The sequence below is a fragment of the Dendrobates tinctorius genome, unplaced genomic scaffold (assembly GCF_039654945.1).
Source record: "Dendrobates tinctorius isolate UK_male_01 unplaced genomic scaffold, ASM3965494v1 ptg000201l, whole genome shotgun sequence".
NCBI classification, from domain to species: Eukaryota; Metazoa; Chordata; class Amphibia; order Anura; family Dendrobatidae; genus Dendrobates; species Dendrobates tinctorius.
The window spans coordinates 13,808,394-13,827,692 of record NW_027361868.1 but is presented as its reverse complement, the minus strand read 5'-3'; the positions used below and the strand labels follow the sequence as shown (position 1 = coordinate 13,827,692).

Sequence of the window (19,299 nt, the reverse complement as noted above, 5' to 3'; positions counted from 1 at the left end):
GAGGACATCAGGAAATCTCTTCCCTTACCATCACCGCTGTATCTCACTGTTCAGAGGATTTATATCAACTGACTTTCGATTCATATTTTATCTCCGAGCCTCCATTAATAAGTCATAATAAAAAAATTTAAAAAAAAGACTAAATCAATATTACTTATGAGATTTTTAGAGCTTAAATCAAGAAAAAAAAAAAATGGCACTACTTAAAAATGGACGAAACGTGTCTGTACTTGGCCAAGAAAAGTCTCCCCCCCTCAGCACTTTAACAGATGTATTCCTGCTGTTTCAGATATTTTATTTCATTATCCTGCAGATTTCACAAGTCTGATGTCTAACCCACCCCAAAATCAGAGAAGAGAAGAAAAAAAAAAGGAGCAAAACTATTTAGTGAACCTTTCGCAAGGCAGAAAAGGAAACAGATAATACAGGAGGAATATGGAGTATGACCATGAAAAAAGAAAAATCAACCTTGTAAATGGTCTTCAAAAATCTCTGGACATTTTGTGCATACTGCCCCTATACGCCGCCATGTATTTCTATGGTTACAGGCTATGAAAATTGTATTGCTCAAATGGATGCCAATACCGTCAGCCATGACCCAAACAAACAGTAATGTCTCAAAAAGCTGACTAGTAAAAAAAAAAAAAATTATAAAAGACAATTCTATATTTTGACCATGGATTGATCCTCTACAAATATCTACATGTAGCCAGCATTTCCAAATATAGCCTTAAAAAAGGGGTATTTCCATCTCCAAGATCCTATCCCAATATGCGGCTGGTGTAGTAATATTAGGAAATTCAAAATGTAGTATAGTTCTCCTGATAACCCATGTCACTTACCTCATGTTCAGGCGGCCATTTCAGTAGATTAGGTATCCATGGTTACAACCACTCATCATGACAGTTAAGGGCCCGTTACACTAAGCGATATCGCTATAACGTTACGACGTGCTAGCGATATCGCTATGTGTGATACTTGCCTCCGACCGCTCCCTCACTGATTATCGCTGATCGCGCGAGAACGTCCTGGGCCGTTTCTAGTCGGCCACTTCCTGCTGTGGCGACGAGCGACGCGTGCGGGCGGTCAGGATTGCCTCGTCTGACAGGTAAGTAGCGACCCCCGACCCCTGCTATGTTGCTGGTGAGATCTGCCTGTGTGGCAGCTCACTACCGACCACTTAGAGATGTACCAGCGATCCTGACCGCGTCATATCGCTGGTCGGGATCGCTGGTGCATCGCTAAGTGTAACGGTACCCTTAGGGACTACTGCTCGTAACCAAACCATGGACACCTAAGCTACTGCAATGCCCTGCAAATGGGACACGACGAATCAGAAGAACTATACTATATGTCTCATTGAAGACATTTGCTAATACGATTATTACTATATCTACCACATACTGAGAGATTCCCCCCTTCATAAAAAAAAAATGATATGAAGATATATACCGTATGTGCTCTAAATAGGGAGAGCGTAGGCCGCTGATTGACACCTCTTGCTGGAGACTCCTATTCCCATGAAAACAAAGATGGAGCATATCAAAGCCAACAGCCTGATCCTTTTCTTCCTCAAAAATCTTGTTGTGGGATAATCAGGAGGTTCCCATCTATAGTTGAGGGTTGGCCAGTTTAGCCAAAATCAGGGGGTTCAGGAGAAAGGATAAGTCACGAATGAGTTATTTGGGATAGGGCTAGTGACTAAGTTTGTACACCTTCCCTGCGGAGTCTAGAACAAGGCTAAGTGCAGATGGACGGGTTATCGAGAGTAAAAAGCTTCAGGAGGCGCTTTTTGAGGGAGTTTTTGACTGAGTTTACTTCACTGAATTACTTTTGAGACATTTTGGAAGAGTTATTTTTGCAATTTGGAGCAGAATCCATCAGGATCCACTTCAAAGTTAGCAACAAGCACTCCACCCTCCCCCACCACAAGGCAGTCTTTAAAAACCTGAAGACGAAAAGAAATGCTCAATGACACCCCCCCCCCCCCCCCAAAAAAAAAAAAAAAAAAAAACTAAAAAACACTTTATATATGAACAGCAAAGAGGATTAACATTGAAATAAATCAGAAGAGTCTTTTGAAGTAACTCTTTCTTGGAGCGCCTAAAAAGTTCAGCTTTCACTTGGCCTTAATGGTGTAATTACATCTTTAACATCCTATCCAAATATGTAGTAGGTGTAATAAAAATTTTTAAATTATTATTATTATCTATTATATAAAGCTCAAGTGTGTGTATTTATGTACTGTACATACGTGTGTGTGTGTCCGGGATTGGCATTCGCACCTCGCAGCTATAGCCACAAAATTTGGCACAGTCACACGTCTGGACCCCAAGAGCGTCCTAGGCTATGTCGTGAGGCGAAATTTTAACCACACGCGTTCCAATTCACCAAATAATTTTGCCCCTATCTACATACTGGGGGAAAAGTGTGTGTGTGTGTGTGTGTGTGTATCAAGCCCCGCCCCTCATTATGTCACAATGGTTGCCATGGCGCCGCTGATGTCATCATAATTTGCAAGCCCCGCCACTCATTATGATGTCATAATGGTTGACTATGGGATGGAGGATGTGTGATTGGTATATGGGCACTGGACTATGGGATGGAGGATATGTATGACGGGTATATGGGCACGGGCCTATGGGATGGCGGATATGTATGATGGGTATATGGGCATGGGACTATGGGATGGAGGATGTGTGATGGGTATATGGGCACGGGACTATGGGATGGTGGATATATATGATGGGTATATGGGCACAGGACTATGGGATTGAGGATAATTATAATTTGTTGTAATTAACCACAGTTAGTTACTATGCCCGGGCAGCGCCGGGCTCTTCAGCTAATTATATAATAGCAAATCCCTCCAATTAGAAATGCAGTATAGTTTCTGATTCATTATGTTTCTTTCCTCATGTGCAGGCATTGCAGGACCTTAGGTATCCATGGTTACGACCACTAGCAACTAGTCAACTATCACTTCAGTGGACATAACCATGGAAACCAAAGGTCCTGCAATGCCTGCACATGAGGAAAGAGACATGGTGAATAAAAAAAAAAAAAATAAATAAAAATTGAGCTTCATTACTAACTAGAGATATTTGCTATTATTACACCCACTACATATTGGGATAAGATCTTTTAGGTGGGTATAACTCTTTAATGTGCCGTGTGGCTGCCTCTTAGACCAGTTTCCCCAAGTGTAATATTCACGGAAAAAAAAGGACCACAATGTCCGGACCGGCTGTAGGTCTTCGGACCCAAAATGAATAGTCTTGGATATACCTTCAAGGCTGTTGAGTTTGGATCAGAACATCGTGTCTGAAGTGTGAAACCTGACCCCATACGGCTTATACGAAAAAAAAACCTCTATAGGGAGGGGGAAAAGGGCTCTATAATCAGAATGAAGTATTAAGAGCAAGCCCCACAATACAAAACTTATTTCTGACAGAATATAAGATGCTTTTTGTGAAGTTTACACTTATACCGCCATCCATCATCCTGGAGAATAGGAGACATGCAGAGTTTCTGAATGGCATTTCTGTATTAATACCGCTACCCACCACTTCCTTCCTTTGTGTGCACCAGCAGTGCAGCATATCCGGAGTTCTCAGTATTATGCCAACATGGCTTCACATCTACCGGATGAAAATCTGTCTCCGCAATATTAATGGTGTTTTGTTTTTTTCCCCTTTTTAATTTTTTTTCTCAGCACCATTATGGCGATATTAGCTTATAAAATTTTATTTCTCTGTTTTGCTTAGACCAAGATGGGGCGTTACAAGAGATTCTTCTCTAGGGGCATGTACTTTGTTCCCTGCGTGAGGTGTCGTATACAGAAAGGGGTGGGGTGAAGGGGAAAAAAGAAAAAGAAAACGCACCCCTAGAGAAGAGGCTTTCTCCTGTGAGACATGTGACACAGCCCAGCTCTCCTCAGTGATCTCAGCACCTTGTGTGTAGACTAGAGCTGTGTGTTACAAACACCTCTTGCAGCTTTCATCTCAGACCAATCAGTGTGGTGGACAAGGGAAGTACAGCAGAGATGACAGTGCCCCGAAATGAAAGCTGCAAGAAGCATTTGTAACGACACACAACATAGCTGTGCTATAAACAATAGGTGCAGAGATCACAGAGGTCAGCAGGGCTGTGTGTCATTTACATGTCTTCACAGGAGAAAGCCTGCTCTAAAGTTTCTCTGGAAGGGGGCGTGTACTTTTCCCCCTGCATGATGCCTTCTGCTTATGATAGGGCAACATCATGCAGAGGGAAAAGTACACGCCCCCGAGAAGAAACTTACACCCTCTTGGTCTTAGCAAAAATTTTAATCTAAAAACTCTAAAAGCCAATATCTCTGCAACAGGTAGCACATGCAAAATAAAATAAAAAATTACTTCTTGGTCAACTCACCAGTCACTATTCCATAATGCAGCCAGTTTGACATGCCAAAATTCTTTCACCAATTTTTTTTATGCAGATTTGGACACCATATAAGGTGCTACACAGCAGAAGAAAACGTTTGTCTTTTATTTCACCTCTCCGTTGTAGAATTACTAGCAAAGCATTTGCAACCTAATGAGTTCACTTTTGATACGTCCAAGTGGGTGTGCAGTTTTTCTCCTTGTATTAGTATCTGATATCAGCCAATTGAACTTGACAAAAGTTTTATCAGATACAGGGATAAAAAGTGCACGCCCACTTGGACGTATCAAAAGTTAACTCATTAGGTGGCAAACACTTTGATTGCAAATTAGTGATGAGTGAACGTGCTGGGATAAGGTGTTATCTGAGCATGCTCGGGTGCTACCCGAGTATCTTCGGCATGCTTGAAAAATATGTTCGAGTCCCTGCAGGTCCATGTCTCGCGGCTGTTCAGCTGCAACACATGCAGGTACTGCATGTTTGTTAGGCAATCCCTGCATGTATTATGGCCATCGAACAGCCGGGAGACATGGACCCGCAGGGACTCGTACGTATTTTTCAAGCATGCCAAAGACACTCGGTTAGCACCTGAGCAGGCTCACATAACACCTTATCCCAGCGTGTTTGCTCATCACTATTGCCAATACCTCTGCAATGGAAAAGCAAAATTCTAAAGGTTAAAAAAAAAAAAAAAGTGTTATTCCACTCTGCAGCCGCCATTACATCTTGTGCACCGCTCGACATGAAAAATTTGATGAAAGGTCCTCTTAGGATGCACACTCAAAACAAAAAAAAAAAATACACATGAGAAGTTCAGGGGGAATTTCCTGAAACTTCATAATTTTTCATACCTGGGTAACAAATATCCCCCAAACTGAAAGCTGCTGGCAGTCAAGAACATAATCCACCCCACAAAAAAAATGTCACATCTACATATGAAGGACCCTACAACGTCCCAGCTGGGCCCACGCTGTCCCTGCGGCCAATTAGATGGGGCCCAATTTCTGAATGTGCCTTTGTCCTGTCCTCGGAGATAACTTCTGCCACAGGACATCCGCCATAAATAAAGCCTGTGCAGTAACAGGGGGTTTAAGGGATTGAGTGCGGCCTCATACATCCCCCCTGCCTTTAATCACCGTAGGGTCAGAGACGCTCTCCTGTGATGGACATCGCCACATGGGGAGACGCCACCACAATACAAGCTGTTGTGCAGATGGCACGATGTGCGGAGGCTAAAAAGTCCACGTGATGACAGTAAGTGAATGAAGAGGCGCACACGCTGCCCAGGGGGGCTTCTATGCAGCAAAAGAAAGTATAAGACTCCTCTAATGTGGAGTGCAACTTTTTTTTTTTTTTTTTTTTAGGCCAAGTTCAAAATCGCAAGTCGTCGGTAGATTGATGTACAATGCAGGTGAATGGAGGGGTTGCAAAATTCGAATTTAAAACCTATAACATCACTTAGGAAATAAAAGTGGGTAAGAAGTTTGCCAAAACTAATCAACGCACAGCGGGGGAAAAAAAAAAAAATTCTGAGTGAAAACTGACCCGTGGCACAAATTTTAACTGCAGATTTTCAGAGCAGATTTCACTCTTGCAAATTACAGGACAAAAATCGGCATAAAAATACTGATACAAATCATCTGGATCAGCACGTCTGCATGGGTGCAAGGCCTTGTGTCAGGTGCAGACAAAGGCAGAAGAGGCCTCTGTGCAAAAAATATATGGGCCCCTTGCAGTCCAATAGCTCAAGATCGTGCACAATTCCACCTTCCCTGGAGGAGGATGTGCCCCCCCCCCTTACATCTTGAGCCCCGTGTGGCCGCACTAAGGATATGGAAACACTCTATATTTGGGGTGCGCAACGAGGAAAGTTAGGCTGTGTTCACATGTTGCATTTTTGCAGCATTTTTTTCCTGCAGGCAAAACCTGCTCTCTTGGCAGTAAAGCTGGTTATAAAAAAAGCAGGCTTTGCAGCGTTCTTGTTGTCTCTTGTGCATGTTGAGAAAGTTTAGTTAAAAAAAAAAAAAAACAACCACTGAAAGCAGCGACATGCTGCAGTTTTCCAAATCAGTAAGGGCAAGAAAAAAAAAATAAATGTGTGCACGAGATTTCAGACTAATTGTACAGCCTAAGATTTGCAGCAAGAACGCAACACAGCCTTAGCGTTCTTTGCAACCCTTTGATTTGACAGGGCCCAGTGTGAAGCTTTTGCCATGAGATGATGCTTCCAATAAGTGACCTGTACCTCCCCCCCCCCTCCCCAGGGCATTCTCCAAAACCTGAAGGGTAGGGGGGGGGGGGAGCCTCAGAAACTGATCATACAACCAGCATACAATAGAAATGAGCAGGAAGAGGCTGTAAATTCCTTTTTTTTTTTCTTTTTTTTGTGATATATTGTGTGTCTTTTATAGTGGACTCCCATCGAAAAGACTTCTCAAAAAAAAATTACAAAAATTTAAAAAAAAAAAAAAATGCAGCACGTCAATTCTTCCAGAACTTTTTTCACCTACAGAAAGTAACGAGAAAGCGCAAAACCGCTGCAGACAAACATTTTTGCGTAAATAAAAAACTTTATTAAACATGTATCCCGCACCCAGCTGGTGAAAGAAAAAAATGAAAATTGCAGTTTCTTTACTGCAGAAAAATAAAAACCCTGCTGCGTGTGAACATAACCGTAGATGTCAAGTGGGACAATTTTTTTTCGTGCTCTGGTACAAGTGCACCCAGTATATTCGTACTCCTCTGCATTCTGGTGTTTACACCGCATGGACGTTTTCTAAATATAAATGGAGTCCTACGTGTCATATATAGACACCTGATGCAAGAGCCGGGCCGTGCCGATAGCCACAAAGAAATGTAAAAAAAATTATATCTATCTCTCTCTATCTACAAATTTTACCTTGCTGCACAGACAGTGCACTCACCCCCCTCCCCTGTGATCATCATGGTGATTAGCAGGGGCAGCAAATTCAAGGTCCGGCGGTGCGAGATCTGGGCAAAAATCTACAAAGGGGAAACGTTTCTAGGAATTTTGCACAAAAAAAAAACAAAAAAAAAACCGCGTTTAACAACGTGATGACACTATCACACCGAAATTATTCCATCGCTGTAGCCGCAAAGGGTTCAACGACGTGTGTCTGGGGAAGAAATAAGAAGTTACCGTTGCGCAGGTTCCTGAGTGTGGAGGAAAAGCCGGCAGGCGTGAGGTCAGGCAGGCTGGCTTCCATCCTGGCACCTAGTTCACAAGTCCTAAAAGTCGAAATTTGTCAACGTTTCCTCGCAACCTCCAGGGCTTCACGGCAAATCCCGGCACGCGGAGACGGACGTCATACTTTGGATTGTGAGAAAATCCTCTCGGCCCAGATGGCCCACCACAAAGCACTTCTGTATTGGCACAAAGAAAAGGCTGGAGAAGACACCGCTGCCAGCCCTACCCGTTTCCTCTGTGCTCGGCTCAAGCAAAAAAAAAAAAAAAATGTGAGAGGCTGGATGGGGAGGAGACAGTCAAATCTCAGTTTGGTGCTAGTAATGAGAGTCAAATGTCAGGAGTCCTGGGGCTCACAGTCATCCTGACATGCAAATGCTTTTCCTTTACTACTCCGACTATCAGTTACATGAAAACACTTGAAAAATATTCACCCCCCTCCTTTACCTTCCCCAGAGATTGCCATTTGTACAATGCAGTGGATTAATCTTGAAAAAAAAAATAAAATTATATATATGTGTATATATATATATATATATATATATATATATATATATATATATATATATATATTTGTGACTCATTAAAAAGGTAAAATGTTTGCTGCATTAAATACAAAAATCCAGAGGTGAATGTGTTATTTAAAGTCTGCGTAAAGCAAGAAAATATTCTGTGCAAAGTTACACAACTTTCTAAACAATTTTTTTTTTGTCTGCAAGTTGCATTTTTCCTTTATCTTGTAGAATGCGTTGCAAAAATAGTAAAGCAGATGTCTGATCTCCTAAATATGATTGTTGTGGACAGGGAGAAAAGCATGAATAGTCTCTGGGAGGACAGAGAAAACTGCCTACAGATCGAGGAAAATGTAAGGGGATGTGCAGAACAGAAAGTATGATATGAGCAATAGTGAGGACTGGAGCGAACGTGCTTCATCGGGTGCTAACCTAGTGTCTTCTGCGTGCTCGAAAAATATACTCGGGTCCCCGTGGCTGAATGTCGACCAGCCGCATCAAATGCTGGGATTGCCTGTTAGGTAATTCCCAGAACGTGTTGCGGCTGTCAAACAGCCACGAGACAAGCAGCCGCGAGGACTCGAACATCTTTTTCGAGCACGTCGAAGACACTCGGCACACGAGTGTGCTCGGATAAAGCCTTATGTGAGCACATTCGCTCATCACTAATAGGCAAAGAAGAAAGTAGCACCCTAATTATAGAACCTCAAATCCTGCCTACATTACTAAGAAAGACACTCCTCCCATGAGAGAAGCATCTGAAACATGGCTCTGGCTGGATTTAAAGGGGTCTAAACATGAATGAAACCACGAGAACTGAAAGCCAGTGCAAATTTTATTAACTAAAAGGTAATGTAACATTCACAAATTATTCTTACATTCATTCTGCTGAGGTAGATGTCTGTAAATCCTTAACCTTGCCGAGTGCTTTGCAAAAATGTTAAGGCACATCTCCATCTCTTGGATCTGATTGTCTTAGCCTCACCCTTCTCTCAGCTAGCAGGAGCAAGGAGGTTGTATACTGATCCCCAGAATGTGAACAGGGAAGAAAGCATGTATAGTCTCCAGGAGGGCAGAGAAAACTGGCCACAGATAAGGAAAACATAAGAGGAATTGCAAGATAGAAGCTGTGCTAATATTTGAGCAGTTAAGACGTTTATTACCTATGCAAATCCACATATCCATGAAAAATGGACCGTGGTCGGATGCAATAACCAGCCCCAATAGTGGGTCTCCTAACTTGAGCTAACTGCATGATGAAAGTATTGATAAAATCTGCTTGAGTGTTCCAGCAGAGTATAGGAAAAAGATGTTATGTAAGGCAAGTCCTGTATGTAGCCCCCCCATCCTGCAAGAAAGGAAGGTCAGTATACTGGAGTGCACATTCTGCATCCAGAATACGTACAGTGGGGAAAAAAAGTATTTAGTCAGTCAGCAATAGTGCAAGTTCCACCACTTAAAAAGATGAGAGGCGTCTGTAATTTACATCATAGGTAGACCTCAACTATGGGAGACAAAATGAGAAAAAAAAAATCAAGAAAATCACATTGTCTGTTTTTTTTTTCATTTTATTTGCATATTATGGTGGAAAATAAGTATTTGGTCAGAAACAAAATTTCATCTCAATACTTTGTGATATATCCTTTGTTGGCAATGACAGAGGTCAAACGTTTTCTGTAAGTCTTCACAAGGTTGCCACACACTGTTGTTGGTATGTTGGCCCATTCCTCCATGCAGATCTCCTCTAGAGCAGTGATGTTTTTGGCTTTTCGCTTGGCAACACGGACTTTCAACTCCCTCCAAAGATTTTCTATAGGGTTGAGATCTGGAGACTGGCTAGGCCACTCCAGGACCTTGAAATGCTTCTTACGAAGCCACTCCTTCGTTGCCCTGGCGGTGTGCCTTGGATCATTGTCATGTTGAAAGACCCAGCCACGTTTCATCTTCAATGCCCTTGCTGATGGAAGGAGGTTTACACTCAAAATCTCACGATACATGGCCCCATTCATTCTTTCATGTACCCGGATCAGTCGTCCTGGCCCCTTTGCAGAGAAACAGCCCCAAAGCATGATGTTTCCACCACCATGCTTTACAGTAGGTATGGTGTTTGATGGATGCAACTCAGTATTCTTTTTCCTCCAAACACGACAAGTTGTGTTTCTACCAAACAGTTCCAGTTTGGTTTCATCAGACCATAGGACATTCTCCCAAAACTCCTCTGGATCATCCAAATGTTCTCTAGCAAACTTCAGATGGGCCCGGACATGTACAGGCTTAAGCAGTGGGACACGTCTGGCACTGCAGGATCTGAGTCCATGGTGGCGTAGTGTGTTACTTATGGTAGGCCTTGTTACATTGGTCCCAGCTCTCTGCAGTTTATTCACTAGGTCCCCCCGCGTGGTTCTGGGATTTTTGCTCACCGTTCTTGTGATCATTCTGACCCCACGGGGTGGGATTTTGCGTGGAGCACCAGATCGAGGGAGATTATCAATGGTCATGTATGTCTTCCATTTTCTAATTATTGCTCCCACAGTTGATTTCTTCACTCCAAGCTGGTTGGCTATTGCAAATTCAGTCTTCCCAGCCTGGTGCAGGGCTACAATTTTGTTTCTGGTGTCCTTTGACAGCTCTTTGGTCTTCACCATAGTGGAGTTTGGAGTCAGACTGTTTGAGGGTGTGCACAGGTGTCTTTTTATACTGATAACAAGTTTAAACAGGTGCCATTACTACAGGTAATGAGTGGAGGAAAGAGGAGACTCTTAAAGAAGTTACAGGTCTGTGAGAGCCAGAAATCTTGATTGCTGGTTCTGACCAAATACTTATTTTCCACCATAATATGCAAATAAAATGAAAAAAAAAACAGACAATGTGATTTTCTGGATTTTTTTTTCTCAGTTTGTCTCCCATAGTTGAGGTCTACCTATGATGTAAATTACAGACGCCTCTCATCTTTTTAAGTGGTGGAACTTGCACTATTGCTGACTGACTAAATACTTTTTTTCCCCACTGTATGCAAAAAGTCTCATCTCAGCAGGACCCTCACATAACTAGCAGGACACCCCCCCCCCCTGTAAGATATGCCTGGACGAAGATCTTCCATTTTGCCTTGACTGCAAAATATCACCTTCAAGTACTCGGATACTGCGAGAGCTCCCGGCCGTCTGGCAGGGTCTCCTTACAGCGCTGCCTGTTTATTCCACTTTTCCACTGACTCGGCATTATGTCGTGTAGGTAGACATACGGAAGGCGTATGTGATCAAAGGCGAAACGCAAAGACATTTCCCCGCGAGTCCTTGAGTTACCCGCTCGTCTGAATGGAGGGAAGACATCGCACATCTCCATGTTAGAGGATTTTCTGCAAAAGGTTGAGGGAAACCAGAATGGGTGCGGAAAAGAAATCCTCGGCCTGACGAAAGGACTTATAAAAAATAAAAATAAAAAAAAAAAAAGGGGGACTCCTGGTTCACATTTGTCTTCAAAATTTCAGCACATGAACTATTGGCTGCAATCCTGCGCCGATAGGACAACAGAGGACATTAGAGACCGTCTGATTGGTAGGTGACCACACAGACCGTACAATCATCATCTATTCTGGTGATAGGTGATCAATTTTGCAGATAGAGACACCCCTTTATCATTAGTACTGTCTGATATTTGAGGGTTGGGGGTGCACCTCTTACTGTCAGACCCCCCTCGCCTCCCCTAGCCGGCCCAGCAGAGTCATGTGCAGTCTGACGCTGGATGCAATCTCCATGTGTTCTCTGTTTGGTATCTGCCTTTTTACGACCAGCTGGCAGCAGGAATTCAGCAAGATGTCAAAACAATCCCTGAGCAATTGGAGGTTATATACTGCATTATTTGTACATTCCCGCATACCTCTTCAGGTCAGTGCCGTGAATATGAATCTCATGCATGAACAGAAGAGCCAGACCCGCACCCCGCCGGCCCCTCGGTAAGCCAATAATAACTGTGGGCTCCACAGATATTAGGGCTCCGGATTTCATAAGGAAAACATTGCTCACTCCAGATGTCTCCCGGCTTTGGGTTTACAGGGACCCCGGGCTACACGGAAACCTCCGAGAAGAAAATTGCACCTGAAAACTAATTTGTAGAGGGTGTGCCCTTATACATGGTATATGATGGAAAGGAATACACGGCCCCAGCAATCTGGGTCTGGATAAAGTGACGGGTCTTCTGGTAGAGATTTTACATTATATTAGTATAAAATATTTTTCCAACCGAGCTACAAATCCTTTACACAAGTCAGGATTTAAAGTGTATGTCACTTTAAAAAAAAAAAAAAAAACCATGTGAAAGTGACATCAGAAGTTTTGATTGGTGAAAGTTTGACTGCAGAGTCTCTAGTAAACGCTACTACAGAAGATCTCGGCCAGATGCTATTCTCCAAAACCAATTTAAAGCCCATTAGCCAGCACTAGAGGGAGCTCACTGCATTCTGACAGAGCTCCATTTAGCCACCAGTAGAGGGAGCTCACTGCATACTGACAGATTTCCCTTTAGCCACCACTAGAGGGAGCTCACTGTATACTGACAGAGCTCCCTTTAGCCACCACTAGAGGGAGCTCACTGCATACTGACAGAGCTCCCTTTAGCCACCACTAGAGGGAGCTCACTGCATACTGACAGAGCTCCCTTTAGCCACCACTAGAGGGAGCTCACTGCATACTGGTTGAACACAGTTTTCAGTTTCTCCATGGCTCCCTCTAGTGGTGTGGCTGCAGACAACCAGAATGTCATATGGAAAATTATGTCTATATAAGATTTGTGAGTCATGTAGGAGGCATTTGAACAGCTTTTCTTCCTTCTGCAGAAGAGTCAATTTGCAAATTCTTTTCTGGTCTGTTAAGGCAGATTAATTAGGTCGAAATAGAACCCATCAAAAAAAAAAAAAAAAAAAAAGAAGGAGTAACCGCAGAGACTGACTTTTGAAACCAAATTCAGGCGATCGGTGCACCCTCGGTGTGGCCGAACGTTTACATTCACCTTCTCACCTCGCTTTCTCTCTATCTCCACCCTTCTTTTGCTCTATAAAGCCAGAACTTTCAAAAATCAGGGAAGACGGGTCAGATGGAGAAAAAAAAAAAAAAAAGTAGGTGGGATGGTGCAGCTTAAATGTTGGCCACCCCAAGGGTGCGCCGAGTGACCCTACATGGTTTCAAAAGTCGTTCTGTGCTTACAGAAACCCTTTAGCAAGGGCCTAAATGCTTACATACAAGTCAATGGGAGCTACAATTTATCACCTATTCTAAAGATGACGATAACTTGCTGATCAGTGAGGTCTGACCGCTGGGATTCGGTGATCAGAGAAGTTTTATACCTTTTACAAAGTGGAGCGGCAGGACGGAAACCCAATCACTGTTTCATTCATGCTCTAGGGGGTTCCCGGGAAAAGTAGAGCAGCAGAACCAACTGGAATCATTACCACCATGATCTACACAAAGTGCCAAACTGTATAGAAAACACTCCAATGAAAAGATTAGTAATGTACAGCGGTAAATGTATTCATTTGCAGGAGGAATAACAGAGGAACAATGAGGAGTTCTAAGATAACTCTGAATTATCCCATGAGGAATATATGGAAAGTCCTGCAGTCGCCTGAAACTGATTGCATCAGCTCCAAGAAGGTAATCTGGGTTTTCTCGACCTTCCATATTGATGACCTGGCAGAAAATTTCCAAAATGCTCCAAACCTTCCCTGGCAGGATGTCGTCGATGAACCCAACACATTATTTGTGTACATGCCTGTAAGAAGATTCGCCCGCTATGAATAGCCTGGAATGCCCGGTCACTAGTTATATAATTTACTCCGCGACCTCCTCCGCTTTGCCCCGGTCCAGGCAATTTTCCATATAATTCACACTATTATTTTCTTAGAAAACTCCTGCCAAGGAGATGTTGTGAGCTTTAAAGAGGCAGCCTGGCAGGTAGTGCAGTCTTGGCAGCACCTCGCTCTTCTCGCCTTTGTCAACAGATCTCAAATGAAGTGAAGCAACAGGTTTATTTTTTTTTTTCCCTCTATAATGATTATAATCTGGCCCTGCCCATTATCTCACGGATCCTCCTGGGAACCAGAGATTAAAAAAAAACAGCCCCGGGGTGGTGAGCGAGATAGCGTACTCCTGGTCCTGCAAGTCTCAAAAATCAAGGCAGCAAAAAAAAAAAAAAAAAAAATCCTCTTAACCCTTTAACTCACCAAGGTGAAGTGGTAAAACCCTGCAGTTGGGTGCCGAGACTGCTGCCCGAATGTCAATTTACATAGGTCTTCAAAAAGTTGTACAGGGACCTAGGACAGGACGAAAAGGAGAACTGGGGCGCTCTTTTTGCAAGACACCAAGAAAAAAAAAAAAAAATGGAAAAATGGTTGCTGTGCTCTGCAACGGCGCCACCCCGGTTCCATGGTTGCGTGGGGTATTGTAGCTCAGACCCATTAATTTCAAAAAGCAGTTGAACAGAAATATGGGACAACCCACGAACAGATGTGACGTTTCTGCCAATCTTGATGTTAGTAGTCACTTAGTAATCCTGTTAAAAATAGCCAATTCACTATCATATTAAACTTCTAATTTTTCACAATATATCTGCTGCTTTCTGTAATGTATTGAGCCTCTTTTCTCCTAGAAATGTATAAACTGACAACTCGGAGGTTCCAGTGTCAGGGGTGTGTCCCTGCACAGTGACCAGGTTCAATTAGAGCAGACAGTTGAGATCATGTAGAGACACACCCTTTTGCCAAGGATAGGGGATGACTGACTGATCCCTGGGCATCCCACCTCAGAGACCACCCAGTGATGCTATGAATGAGGAGGGTCTAAGAAGTGGGCAGTACTGTAATTTACGCCAGTAATTAAATGCAAATAACGCAAATCTAAGAGCGTAGGCTTAATCTCCTGGAGCATGCACAGCGGAGGAGGGGGCAACTTATTAAAATATCAGCACTTTACAGCATTTTGCTTTTTATTAAGACCGGTGGGAAAAGTATGCAGGGTTTATTAAATCTCCCACTTTGACAGCATGTGCTATGTTGCTCCTCTCAAGAAGGGGTTTCGCTGAGGCTTCTCCTCGGGATCCAGAGCACCGCTTAAGGATTGTGGTGGGGGGGTGGGGTTATTCCAGCAATCAGCACGTTATTTCCCGTCCTGTGTGAGATCCTTAGAGAATAAACTTTAGATACTGGGGGTACACCTTTACATTTCTAGATCGGAATGACAACAGATTTATGAGATGCTCCGGAATTAATGCTTTACATAATCAGGAAGGGAAACCGATCCGCTGACAGCTCTAAATTCTCACCTATTGGTCATATACAAAAAAATAAAAAAAATTAAAATAAAAAAAGGGGCACAAAGTAGATCGGTGTTACTAGTAAGGGTATGTGCACACAGCCTTTTTCAGGTAGTTTCTCCCTGGAATACTCCTGAAGAAGCGTGGCAAAAAAATGAACACAACACAAAGCAATGTCAAAACGACAGTGTCGTGCACACGTTCTGTCTTTTGTTACTTCTTTAAACCGTTCAGAAATTGAGAAACGTAAAAGAAAAAAAAAAAGTCACGTTCATTCGTATTCCACTGTAGTGTAAAATGAAGAGAAAGATGCCCAGCGAAACATAACATTGTGTAATGAAAACAGCAAAGTAATAAGTTACATGAAACCTTTTTTTGTTTATCAGATTAAACAAAAAAAAAAAAAAAAAAAAAAGAAGAAGACCCTTTACAGCAGGAAGGCCAGATCTGGAGCGGCTGCGATGTGTGTCACAGTTTGCAGTGAATGCAGGAGGCCTGATCACTTACAGCCCCAATGACTGTCAGCCCCAGAAAAAACAAATGCAAACACACAGGATGTTCTCCCAGAAGTCATCTGGAAAATCACGTGTGTTTTCCTTTAACAAACAAAACGGCAGGTGTAACCCGGTGTAATTAAGCCGCGATGCGGGGGCCTACCATAACTAATAACGTGCAATTACCGCACGATCCGGGAGACGGGTCCAGATCAATTATACGAACAGCCTGAAGCCGAGTGAGGTCACATAAGGCTCCGGGAGACGGAGAAAATTAATTTCCATATATTACAAGCAGCTCATTTCTTTCATTTCACAAAAGCCCAAGAAATGGGCCTGACCCCTCTTCAGGCATGCATAGTGACACGTGTGTATTCCTCATAGTTTAACTACTTTGACCTGAGCCATCCCTCTGTTATTCTTCCTGGAAAAGTAGGAACAAACTGACAGCTTGGTGTTACCAATCTCCTTGATAAAGGGGTAGGGCTCTTCATGTACACCCCACCACTAATAACCATTTGTCTATTTATTCATAAATTTCCAGGAGGAGCAACAGAGGAATGAATAGGTAAATAGTAGGTGTTATGACTTTGGGGGGGGGGGGGTTTGGAGTGACAAAGGAACAGAAGACAACGTTCAGGGTTATTTTATATGAATTTGTCATGCAAATAACACATACACATATGCTCTCTCTCTGTCTTTATTTTTTTTCAAGGGTCTTAGCATGACTTCATAAAAACACAGGATTAATGATACAGTTTTTGATGCATTTTTATGTTATAAGGGGTTTAACAATTTGGGTGTTTTGGACGATATGTCTGCAGCAGACACCTTGCCCCCCCCCAAAAAAAAAAAAAAAAAATGCATCAGCACAACAAAACAAAGCCCACATTTTGCTGTAACCTACGCATGGAAAATGCACCCAGGGACTGACGTGACACTTATTACCGTGTTTTAAACGCGAGGTGCGCCGTGTTCATATAGGCCCATTTCTTGCTGCAATCGGGTCAGAAGAGTGTGAATTTTGGCAAAGGAAAAAAATTTGCATTAAAAAGTGCAGTGGGATTTCATATTGCCGTTTATACAGATTTTTTTTATCGCATGTTTTTGAAGATCTTGCTGCTGCTGTGTGGGGAACAAAAACCAAAAAAAAAAACCAGCAGAACACATCACCATAACAAAAAAAAATTTCAAAGAAAATCAGATCTGAAAAGATTCAAAAGAAAAGCCATGTGGGTCTTTGAGGTACATTTCTCTTGAAAACCACGTTGGGTACTTCCTCCTGAAGGTTATTCAGTACAAACATACTTTTAGTAATGCGGCACTTACACACCCGCGCGTCACGGTCTGAGTACGGCGAGTACCAACTGTCCGCGAGTCTCCTGACATAATACTTCGTGCACACAGACATTCACCTCCCAATACACGTCTGTGTACTCAGGATCTTGGGCCGCCTTCGCCTTCCAGTCTCAAGTACTCCGCCAGCAACATGTTCTACAAAGAGGATTATTGAGGAAAGGCGAAGACACGCCGAGCTGAACGTAGACCCGCCATGCTCCTCGCTCTGTGATAACAGATCAGCCGCCGCCTTTTGTTCTCGGACATATTTTCTTACGACCGAGTGGTCTAAACTGGTTGGAAAAAGAACCTTTCATTGAAGGCATTTCACTAATCCTACCCTACAGAAAAGGGTGTGAAATATTTCGCTAAGTAAACCGAGCGTGCAGGAGGGAGGAGGGGACGTCCCTTTTGACTTTGAAGGATGGGGGTGGGGGGGGTGTAGGTATCAATCTATAAAATAGATGCGGGCCCAGCAGAGTCCTGGTCCAGGAAATATGAGGAAAGGACAGCTCCTACCGGTTTCCAATGTGACAGTCAAAAAATAAAGTTGGTCAAAAACCTTGAAGATTCACAAAAGGTTCCCAAATTTAGAAGACTAGCATTTCATGATTTTAGGGTCCCAATCTCAATATCAGGGAACCATATTGTCTTCTGCATTCCAATGAGGCACAAAGTTTGACTTGGACCGGTTTGGGTGTGTTGGACAACCCTTTTAGAAGTCAAAAAGTAACAGATGTCACTGCGTTTGACCCATCATCCATCCATATCCTCAACGCCAACCATTTTGGAAAGGAGACTCCCAACTTGTTAGATGCTGATGAGCCATGTATTCATTTGAAATGGCACAAATTACCATGTTTCTCCATATTGGGAGGACACGGAGGCAGAAAAGTGTGGTTTGCCACAGCCCAATTGATTGGCTTATAGTTGGGATTGCCAAAAGCGGTGTGCCGAATTATATGTGAATGTTGAGAATCCAGCATATTGGTCAGCGATTAGCGGTATTGACGGGGTCCTGGGATCGAATCCAGACATGGACAACTGCTACAGGGAGAGTATGTATAGTATGATTGTATAATATATACACACACACATACACATTCTCTGGGTTTATGTTGAGATTTCTCCGGGTCATGCCACACTCCAATGTACCAGTAGGTTACCTGGCCTCCTACAAAATTGTCCGTAGCATCTGCGTGCACTGGAGATAAAAGGTTTTGGGTCTCAAATTTTGCCCCCTGTGCTAGTTGCTGATCCACCAGAACTTTCCAATTCTCATAATAGGAGATTATGGAGAGAAAATAAAATGATGGCGCAGGCGACTGCTCTGAAGAGCAACACCGCTCAGCAAGCTCACTACAGATGGATGTCATCAGCAGGCGATCATTAAACGCTCCCTTTTATCAGCAGCAGCACGTTGCTGAACTCAGGGTGGATTTATTGACGTTCCATTGAAGATGTGAAATGATCGTAATCGTTTCATAGAGAGAAGTAGGAAGGAAACCCAGACGAGTGCAGGGAGGTAAGAGACGCACCATGCTGGAGCTGCACGGCACACTGTCCTTACATGACCGGCTGCCGGGACGTAACGCAGTATTTACAAAGACCTGAGAGTCTCAAGATGACAATTCCTGCGCCGTCCCATCAGCCCGGACATCCGAGAGCTCCTCACCACCACAAGTATTCTACCTCCATGATGACATAAGAAAACAAAACTTTCTGCACTTTTATTTCTCAAACTCCTAAATCGAGCACTCACCGTCCTCTGACGGCGAGAGACTTCAGTCTACAGTGATGCCGGTGTAGTAATTCGCACTAATCGGGCTTTACGGAGTGTTCCTGCTTCGAGAATGAGCCATTACTAGCAGATCCTGATCTTGGAGTAACCTCCTGATCCAGTAAATTCTTTACCAGGACACACTAAAAGGTCCTTTTACCGAAACAAATGTATTGCCAAATAATAGTTCAAACTTTTCGCTAATGGTCCGCCGAACGACCAACACAAACCTGCCACCCGATCGCA

The 19,299-nt window shown here is 43.1% G+C and overlaps 1 protein-coding gene across 6 annotated transcripts in view; it reads right to left on the bottom strand.

Annotated features, from left to right (window-relative positions):
* Positions 1 to 19,299, bottom strand: part of EML4 (EMAP like 4) — a 154,321-nt gene that overhangs the window by 67,779 nt on the left and 67,243 nt on the right. Inside the window, exon 1 of one of the 6 annotated variants that reach the window (XM_073553445.1) lies at positions 7,583 to 7,841. The exons of the other annotated variants lie outside the window; for them this stretch is intronic. Coding sequence (XP_073409546.1) covers positions 7,583 to 7,649 — 67 coding nt within the window. The 5' untranslated portion in view covers positions 7,650 to 7,841. Of the gene's footprint in view, positions 1 to 7,582; positions 7,842 to 19,299 lie in introns of those variants that run through there. 6 annotated transcript variants of the gene reach the window in all.